Source organism: Drosophila montana, unplaced genomic scaffold, assembly GCF_035044405.1.
Source record: "Drosophila montana isolate Dmon_TW-CO22-7 unplaced genomic scaffold, ASM3504440v1 contig_3833_1, whole genome shotgun sequence".
In the NCBI taxonomy this organism is placed as follows: Eukaryota; Metazoa; Arthropoda; class Insecta; order Diptera; family Drosophilidae; genus Drosophila; species Drosophila montana.
This window is the reverse complement of record NW_026998704.1, coordinates 2,181,520-2,191,911: the sequence shown is the minus strand read 5'-3', so window position 1 is coordinate 2,191,911 and position 10,392 is coordinate 2,181,520. Positions and strand designations below refer to the sequence as shown.

The 10,392-nt window shown below is 39.8% G+C and overlaps 2 protein-coding genes across 2 annotated transcripts; one reads left to right on the top strand and one right to left on the bottom strand.

The window, feature by feature from the left end:
* Positions 1-1,033: 1,033 nt before the first annotated feature.
* Rpb12 (DNA-directed RNA polymerases I, II, and III subunit Rpb12) lies at positions 1,034-1,606 on the bottom strand. The gene is made up of 3 exons (XM_064695931.1): positions 1,464-1,606; positions 1,239-1,331; positions 1,034-1,165 (listed from the first exon to the last, which is right to left on the bottom strand). The coding sequence occupies exons 1-3, from the start codon at positions 1,519-1,521 to the stop codon at positions 1,143-1,145; spliced, it is 174 nt and encodes a 57-aa protein (XP_064552001.1). The 5' UTR covers positions 1,522-1,606; the 3' UTR covers positions 1,034-1,142.
* Positions 1,607-1,707: 101 nt separating this feature from the next.
* LOC135437743 (U6 small nuclear RNA (adenine-(43)-N(6))-methyltransferase) lies at positions 1,708-3,416 on the top strand. The gene is made up of 4 exons (XM_064695802.1): positions 1,708-1,891; positions 1,954-2,164; positions 2,218-2,635; positions 2,695-3,416. The coding sequence occupies exons 1-4, from the start codon at positions 1,775-1,777 to the stop codon at positions 2,867-2,869; spliced, it is 921 nt and encodes a 306-aa protein (XP_064551872.1). The 5' UTR covers positions 1,708-1,774; the 3' UTR covers positions 2,870-3,416.
* The last annotated feature ends 6,976 nt before the right edge of the window (positions 3,417-10,392 follow it).

Here is a 10,392-nt window from a genome sequence, read left to right as displayed (position 1 = left end):
GTCCAGCACTAACAGTCTCAAAGTATAGATTGGTCCCATTTGATAAATCTAACCATATTTGGCATATCCCAATTTTGGGTAAGTATCCCGTTTAGAACACAACTGTTTTTTGAAAATGTGCAAGATTAAATTATTTTATTGAGATTTTAAAAATATGTGGCAAATCAGAGTTTAAACCAAACCTGGGAGGGAAAAAGCAACACGTTGGTTTGGACAATATAAACACTGTGTTTTTATACCCTTGCAGAGGGTATTTTAATTTTGTCGTGAAATGTGTAACGCATAGAAGGAGACATCTCCGACCCCATAAAGTATATATATTCTTGATCAGTATCAACAGCCGAGTTGATATAGCCATGTCCGTCTGTCCGTCTGTCTGTTTCTATGCGAACTTGTCTCTCAGTTTTAAAGCTATCTTTATGAAACTTTGCAGAATTCCCTCTTTCTGTTGCACGCAGCTCATATGTCAAAACCAGCTGGATCGGACCACTATATCATATAGCTGCCATAGGAACGATCGGTCGAAAGTTAAGTTGTTGTATGGAAACCTGTTTTGTTTTTCAAGATATCTTAACCATACTCGGCATTAACTATTTTCCCTGTGCTTCTTAGATACGGGCAAAGCACTATGAGCATTTTGAAAAGGTTGGGTCTGCAAGGGTATTAAATCTTCGGTGTGCCGAAGATAGCACTTCTTTCTTGTTAAAAATGGAATTTCTCCTATTTGCAGCCCTCATTAATTTGTTAAATGTGTCAATCTCTTTCCTGTCACCGAGAAGTTACACCAAATGGATTCACTTTCAACTCTGTGATACATAATTAGTAAAAGTAAGGAATATAACATCGAGGGAAAGGCCCCGACATGACCAGACTCTTTTAAAGGTAGTAAATTAATGTAAGACGATTGATATTAAGGGACTTACACTTTTAATCACTCTAAAATTCCTCATAGCTTACAATCATATTTCGATCCTAGTTTATATCAAATCGAATTCTGCAATTTTGCCAATCCAATACTCACAACATAACAACATTATATTGAATGCTTACAAGTCTCTTATATTTATTAAAATATATTCTTCAACTACAAGCTAAACTCTAAAAATAGTTCTCAATCCCTGTTAATTGTGGTCCGGAAAACTTTAACGTGCATCAAAAACGACAACTGCAAGAAATCGAAATGTTATTCGGCGCATACAGTTTGAGAGGCACTGGTATCCCAGAGATTCGGTACTTACGACGCTTGGTGCGCTTCTTGTACATGATACGGTAGCCACACTCGCGGCAACGTATGGGATCACGTGGACGCATCTCGTTCTCGTGATGGCATTCTGTTTAAATAGTGCATGGAGAATTCAGCATTAATAAACGTAAATGTTTATAGAAGGCGCAGCATGTGCGCGTCTGTGCGGCAGCATGCTGTTGCTTCTTTTAGCTGAGCTTCGGCTCGTTTGTTAACTTACCGCCACAAATGTATGTCATTGCGGTCTTTACGTTTTCCTTGGAGCTGGTTTCCGACATTTTTACTGAATTAAATTAACAAAAACTTGCAAACGACTTCGGCTTGTGAAATATTGTTATTGCAATTCGATAACTTTTCTATAACAGATCGATGTTAATTAACAGCGACAACATCAATAGTGTGCCCAACTACAGTATCTTTTGGTCAGTATTTTTTGTATTCGTATTTTTGCCGGCTAATAAACGGTCACACTAATTGTATTGAATTCAATTTAAACGTTTTGTTGTGAATATTTTTATTTTGTTAAATAAAATGGTGAAGAATAGCAATAAAAAGTCTGCTATGCATCCGCGCAATGTGTTGCGCACTGCGCCGGACTACACCAAATTGGCCATCAAGCACAAGGACTTTAGACAAGTGTGTGAGTTGGTGAGTTGTGAACTTCACAATTATTATTACTATGAATATATGTATTCTATTATCCTTTGCAGGAGCTCAATGGCAGGGTATCGCTTAACTTTCGTAATGAACGAACACTGCGAGAGTTAACCAAAATGCTGCTGCTTGAATATTTTGGACTGCACGTGGACTTTGCGCCGGGCAGCCTTGTGCCCACTTTGGCGCTGCGCCTGAACTACATTTTATGGCTAGAGGATTTGCTAGCGCCTCTCAAATTGGACACAGTGCGCGGCATCGACATTGGCAAGTTGCTGTCCTTTATTCAAGAGACTTGTTACTAAACTAATTCATTGCAGGCTGCGGCTCCTCGTGCATTTACTCGCTGCTGGCAGCCAAAAAGAATCAATGGCACATGCTGGCCCTGGAGTCGAAGCAAATTAACATTGAGTACGCCCGCGAGAATGTGAAGCGCAATAAGCTGGAGGCCCTGGTGGAAGTGTATGCACAACCGGACAAGGATAACATTTTCAAGAGCTATTTCGAGACCGCCAGCATGTTGCCTAAGGAAGGCTTCCACTTCTGCCTCTGCAATCCGCCCTTTTTCGACTCGAACGCAGATAATCCGTTTGGCGGCAACACGCGCAATCCACAGCGTCGTCCGGCGCCCAACAATGTGCGCACCGGCAGTGCCGAAGAGCTAACCTGTGCCGGCGGCGAGGTGCAATTTGTGGAGCGTATTGTCGAGGAGAGCGAGCTGCATAAGGAGCGCGTGCTGTAAGTGCAACTGCACCCTACAAAAATATCCGTATTTTAATACGTTTTCCCTTTTGCAGCATTTTTACCAGCATGCTGGGCGTAAAGGCCAACGTGCCAAAGATTTTGGACTATTTACATAAACGCCAAATAAGCAATGTATCCACCACGGAGTTTCATCAGGGACACACCACACGCTGGGCAGTTGCCTGGAGCTTTCAACAGATATCCTTAAAAGTAGATACAGCACTGTAGTCCAATCCCAGAGCTAGATCTATATTGTACATAAGCGAATATAGCTTTCATATAGTATAAGTAGAACTTTAAGCTAAAGTAGTAAAAAATGGAAAACGTTGCTCAATTAACTATTGTGGCACGTTTTGAAAACTAACACAAATGTGAGGGCTCCTTTCTACCCATCTGCAGCAGCACTTTCAACTGTTGCCCGCCCATGTCATATTCGCATCGCAGTTCGTGCGACCAAAAAGCTTTTCCACTAAATGGAAATTTGCATGTCAGTGGGCACTTTGCTGCCACAGCCAAAACGAAATCGAGGCAACCAGCACCAAAACGAACGGAAATTATCGTTTCGTTTATATCATTGACCAGCGCACAGTTGACCATCGCACCAAAGAGCAAACAAACACACAAATAGCAAAAGCGTGGCAATTTCTAGCCTTTAGTAGCTACCCACAAGCCGCACACCTGGGCAAATGCGTCACCAGTTTCGATGTTAGGAGAACTTTTGATTATTGTCATACTTTTTTTTGTACAACTTTGAGAGGAGTTTTGTATATATCATTTAAGATTTATTGAGATTTATTTATTTTAAAGAGTAGCTCTTAGTTGTGTCAGCCATTTCTTTCACGTTAAGGTGTAAAAAACAACGTAATTAAAAGTCGAGTCCTTGGCTTTAGCGTGGTAGCCTTTGTCAAATGCGAAAGGCGCCTAGTTTTTTATTGGTCTTCTTTACAATTATTTGCACGATATTGCCTTTTACCAGAAGAAATGGGGACGGCATTTCGGATAGCATATGGAATGCAAATTATTGGCAAATTTAATGGGAACAGTTTATTGGTAAGTTGCCGGATTTCGAGTTGCCATACATTAAAGCTTAAATAATGATGATTATAAATTTTGGTTGATAAATTAAGATTCTAATTTATTCCAGCATCTTTTTTGAAAAATGAAATAAAATGTAAATTGTTTCCATTTATCGTACTAACAAGGCATTCAATATTTTGTATAATGCACATTGAATATTTGTATAATGCATACAAAAATTAATTAATTAATTTTTGCTACATCGATTGAACAATTTAGAAGCCTCATATTTTTTAATTAAACGCGTTTAAAACAAAATGAATTCCGTTGCATAGATAATCTAAACATATTCCCTTTGATTTAAAGATTTAGAGACATTCATCAATGGTAATAATTAATTTTGAGTTATATTTTAAGAAAAGGCAAACAACAATAAATAAAGCGCACACATCATAATTCTGGCATAAAATTTATATTAACTTAAAATCCCTTTAAATAATTTAAGCTGTACAATAAATATAAAAATGTGCAGCTTTTAAATTGATACAAATTTTACAATTAACAAAAAAATCTCTACCAATTTACAACTTATTATTATAAAAAAAACTTTCTCAGCTGAGATCGATTTCAGCTATTTTGACTTAACTGAACTTTGTTAGATTGGAAATTTAAATTAAAATATTCTATCAACTATTAAATCTAAGCTTTGTTCTATTCACAACTTTTTGGCTTATAATAGAATATTAAATTTCTCACTGTTTTGAAAGACGTGTGCAGCTAAGCTAAACTAAAAGCACTCCAACTTCAAGTTCGTGCCCTTTTAGAATGATTCTCATTGCCAGCAGTCATATATACATATACATATATCCAATACTAATACTCATCCCCTTCCACATCCTGTGCCATATGACACGTCCGCCTACCGCTGCATCGCTTGCCAATGGCTGGCGCCCGACTCTGGCTGCATGCCAAGCCAACAATATTAACCAGCAATGTGAGCTGATCATAACGGTAGATGGTTAAGGGGTTAACAGCAAATGGGTGGCATCATATCATATTGTACACAACATGACCATTATCACGGGCGATAGATGGCAGCCCCAGCCTGATACGGACACGGACACGGACACGGACATGGACACGGAGCTAAACCGAGACAAGCGGCAAACCAAAACTGGCAGTTCGTATGTCAAAAGGGCTCAATGTTGACTTTAAAATCACATTTAAGAGTCGCACACACACACACACACGCACACACATGCACACACACACACGTGCTCAGGTAGCCCGTTCAATTACTCGACTCGAATGCAGCCAGGCTCTCCTCACACCTGCCTATTGAAAGGGGTTACCTGAGCGAGACACACGCCACAGCCGGCAGCACGGACTATTTGCATTACGTGAATATGCCTGTATGTGTCCGGGTGTGTGTGTGTGTGTCATTTGCCTGTCATATGGCTGGTTTCTGGTTGGTTTTGCTCATTGCACTAAGTGAATGTACTTGTATTGCCATGTGCCCTGACAATAGCATACATTTAGGCGCACGAACTGCCAGCCAGCCAGACAATTGCAACTCTAACAGTTGCCGCCAGCTCCCAGTTCCCAGCTGCCAGCTTTCCAGCTCCCAGCTCTCCAGCTTTTTACGTGCTGTCACGCAGGTACAGCAGCGCCCATTCCAGGCTGAACTCTTTTCTATCAGTTTTGTGGAGCAACGACTTGCATTTAAATGGGATTTTTCAATTTGGTTGACATGTCTGGCGCTTTGGCGCACACATGTTGACTGTTCCGCCCAGACGGACGCCATTTCGAGTCTACTTTTTGGGGCGCCACGCTTTTTGGGCTAGTTTTTCCTTAACCCAAGATGCTCGCACAGCTGCTTTGATTGATGTTTTTGCCTTGTAGCGATGTGATTGATGGCCGTTGTTCTCAAGCAATTGTCAAGGTTGACAGAGATTTGTGCAGACGTTTTTGCTGGTATATGAAATGTCATCTAAATTAACCCGAAAGAACGCAAGAGCTTGTGCAAAGTTTGCCCAAATCCAAGAATAACACATTCAAGTTCTGCGCCTCTGTCATATATCATTTCGTCGCCCCCATATATATATATATATATTCTTTTATATTCCCTTTCGAGTCCTGATTCAACTGTGTTTATGTTGCAATCCAATCAAAAAGTGTTCCACATTTCGTTGGCCTTGCCACTCAATTACTTAGCTGCTCGACACCGAATTCCCCAGCCCAGCGGGCATTAAAAATGTATTGGAGCAGCAAAATATTCGAGTTATATATGTCGTAAACTTATTTTCCAAACAATTTTACGATGCCAATAAAAAAGCCGGACTCCATGCTCCATTCAACGAGTCAGACTCTAAGACCGCTCAAATATAATTCCGGGTCCGTTTTGGACTTTGATGATATTATTCAACACCTTTAACTGGCCCTGGTCAGGGGGACGACTCGGAGAGGTCGTTGTGTAAACAAGTCGGGCCCTCAGCGCTTTTTTAATTAACAATTACGCCGTGGAGCCAGCTCCAGGACACGTGCGCGTTATGGGTGTGTGCGTGTGTGTGAAGGTGTGTGTCCTAAATTAAGCTAATAGCTAGAAAATTACCAAAAGCACACATGTGGGAGCGCTCATCAACGTGGTAACAACCATATAAGCAAAACGTTGCCCGCAATAAAAGCAAGCTTACAAATTCATTCTTATCGGTATCCGTATCAAAGCGAAAAAGATATTAAATAAGTCAATTACAAAATTGCACTGCATGTGGATATATGATTTTCATTAAAATTGAACAAAATTATTTGCAAATATTTGATAAAGAAAGGTATTATATAGATAAAAAACAGATTTACATTTATCCCAGGCAACAACATTTTTTAGCTTGAAAGTGAACTATACTTCTCTCCATTTAAGATGAGTTGAATAAAAATATCCCTCAAATATCCTATATAGACATATGGCAACATATTCCACCCCCATAACTCGGTCAAATCTCATCAAAAATCTAAGAGGTTTGGCTCTTTGTTCATGGTTTAACCTCTAGATCAATTTAGCATCCAAATCTGGCAACATTATTCTGGGTCAAAATTCATGTAAAAATGGTACGTTTAAATATCACCTATAGACATGGGTCAAAATTTCCCACTCGCATAACTCGGTCAAATCTCATCCGATTTTCACGAGATCTTTCGGCCGGGGACATGAATTTAATTTTTGACGGATGTTTCCTTTAGTAGCTAAATGCATCGTGAAACTATATTTCAGGATATACAAAGAAGTTTTTCTTAAAAGAACAAAGCTTTGACCGGAAACTATATGATATAGTGGTCCGATCTGGCTGGCTCCGACATATGTCCTATCTGCAGCAGAAAAACCGACTCGTATTTTAAGTGAGAGACTAACTTACATAGGAACAGGCTGTTGGACATAAGTATCTTTATCAACTTAGCTGTTGATACTGATCAATATTATAAATATAATACCCTCTACAAGGACATACAAATACTTCTAATGAAAAGCCAATCCATATTCCCCTTTCCATGCTATAAGCGAAGTAGTCGATTTTAACCATTCTAAAAGGTTCATTTATTTAACTAAACAAGACCAGTTGGACCAGTTAAATATATACGCTAATATACTAATATACTAAGCAGCATGTTTTAGTAAACTATTCACAGATGGATCATTTATCATGTCAGCGTTAATTCAATTATTCGAAGCGACTTTTGCTGTAGCCAAACGAAGGCAACACAAATCAAGCACAGAATGTGACGGGGCGGGGACTGTGAACTTGGCTGTCAAAAGAAATGTCGCAGTTTTGTTTTATTGCCGGCTAACCGTAGTTAAAATAGTTCTAGAATGTTTCAAGAATAAGGCCAAAATTAATCTTGAGCGCACACCAAGCACCATAAAGAAACTGCGTTTAATGTTTGCCGAGCTGACAAAAGTTTTAAGGCCAAAATTTGATTTGATTGAGCAAACACAAACTGACTTCGGGCCTGGACTTTGTTTGCTTATGGCATAACCTGGCAGAGCTGGCTTCCGGCTGCCGGCAACGCTTGAAGCGAGAGCTTTAAAACATAAATTTTCACGTTGAATTTGTTGCTCTCTGCTGTCAATTTGTGCAGCCTCCAAAAAGTTGTTGCGCACCGTTGAACTTCAGACAAAAAGGACGCGAAAACTTTCCACTTGGCAAATGTCCCGGGAGACGGCAGAACACACACACACACACAGAGAGACACAGACACAGTCGCACACAAACGTATACAAATGAGGGGGCCGAGAGTTCAGAACACGGCGTATACGTAATTTGGCCGGGCACGTTTTGTGTGCTGGCACTTCCTTTCGAACGGCAGGCAGAGAATCGAAATGTGCTCAAATCGGATGCCGGGGCCGAAACAAAGCATCGAGTATATATTTGTATCCTTTGCCAGGAAATAATGACTTTGCATTTCGGCGGGCAAATGGTGCGCAAATTTAAAGCATCGCCCCCTTCGCCAATTATGGCTGTGAGCTGTAGCTCTTTTGGGGCAACTCGTTGTCTGTCACTTTATCAACCTCAGCAGGGGCTTATGTGTCGCCAGCGCATTTGTCATGTGTCCCGTGTCCTTCTCCACAACAATGAGAGAATGCCGAAATCGTTGTCTGCACGAAGCGGCGAATAAGTGGGGGAGGGGGGAAAATTCCTCGCGAAAACTTGCTATGCATTTTCGCACGCCCAATGGCTGCGCAGCTCTGGCAAAATGTTTGTCGCTATCTTAAGTCCTAAATGTGTCTCGACATCAGCGCCGCAATCTGTTGGTGTGCTTTTTGCTTCTTGGGCTTTGGCCGGAGACAAGTGTGTGATAGCTGTGAAATGTACAAATTCACGCATTCGTTTCCGTTCGCGCGGCACAAGCATGTCCTTTCGGCTTGCTCTCGAGTGCAGTCGATGGCTCTCAACTTTTAACAACTTTTGCAAGTAAGCAGCATTTGAGAGAAGCTCTAACGAAATAGTACAAAATAATTGTATTCGTTTATTATATTCATTTCTTTTTTGAATCATTAATTGTTATCTTTACTCAAATACAGGGTATCTTGTCGCATAGCATACCCGACAATATATTTCTTACTTGTCTTGCAGCTGCTGACTGGCAAAATGCAACTACGACAGCAGATAAGAGCTTCAGTTGTCACCCGAGACTTAAATTAAGACTTAACTCTTTTGTGTTGCATAGTTTTGGGCGAAGAAACTTTACTAAAAGAGTTAAACTAGAAGCGTATTAGAGTGCGTCTCAATTATAATTAAGTCTAATAAGTAAAGGCTTTTGCGCAAGGTTTTCTAATGTTTTAAGAGGAAACACAAAAAACTTTTTAATTAAGAGTACAAAATAAATAGTAAGATTTGGGCTCCGTTTACCTTGAGTTTGCCATTAGTGTAGAAATCATAATGTAATTTTTTACTTCTTGGGTTTTGCTAAAATGTTTGTATACATAATCTAGTATGGTATTTCCCGGCTTTGTCCGGTCCAAGATACTTGCTTAAATTTCAGACATAAATTATCCACCCATTTCCCGCCATTGGAAAATGTATATATACCCGATATATCTCAACGTTTAATGTAATATTTTCAACGAATTAAAAAACAAAAGTTGGAAATATTGCTTTCGTTTAACATCTCTTGTAAAACATCTCCTTAATGAGCTTTCATATGGATTCATGGAAATTGGCTTGAGCTCAAAACATCACCCATCTAATCTTTGAAACCCATTTCCACGAAGGAGACTTGGATTTTCCGAGCAATGTAAATAGCCTCTAAAATAAATTTGAACAAAAAACTGTGAACAAGAATCTGAAGCAGATTGGATGGTAAATAAAAAAAGTTTCATGAAACCGTTTTCCGCGATTTTTGCACGCCTGCGGCAGAATTTCCTATAACCCCATCTAAACGTGCATTTTCAGTTAAAGCTTTCAAATTTGTTCTATAAGAGAGAAATACTAGCTTAAAGTTAAAACACGCTGCTTAAATCTGATAAGCTTTCTATTAGAAATGCATGCAATATGCTCATCGGGCTTAAAATTCTTCTTCTGCTAGAGTATTTAAATAAAAATGATGTGGCCCATTTAATATTTTAAATTGACTATCCCGAAATGCATTTAGTAACCATTTTTTTTGCGTGTCGGGCATTTTGCAAGCACTGAAATACTTTTGCATAATTGTTAAATATTTACCCAGGCATACAGGGTGATTTGGCTGGGTTATTTGTGGCCATTTCCCGTTTTCTATGAATATAAAGACACATTGCGTATGTAGGCCCATTTGCATATGTGTATTTCTCTACTTATACGCTTAGGGGAAGTTCTTTGCTCTATCAGTTTTGATTAGATCTTTGCCAGCTGACGCCAAAAAGTGCGCCACAGAAGGAGGCCAACACGTTTCGTCCTGCCGGAAGTCAAATGTCACTCGAAGTGGCAAATTTACTATTTACATATGCAGTCACATTTGCCCAACATTTGACTTTATGATAACGACACCCTGTGTGCCGTGGCTGGCGATGGAATGGTAGAGAGAGAGAGAGAGAGGGGATGGGACACAATAAAAGCAGACCAATTCATTTCTGAGTGACTCACACACACACTCACACACACACACACATATACGCGCACACACGCAAAACAAACTCCCAAATGGGACCCAAACAAAAAAAGACGTCGAAAAAGTATAACAGAAAACAAGAGTGCTCTTATCGA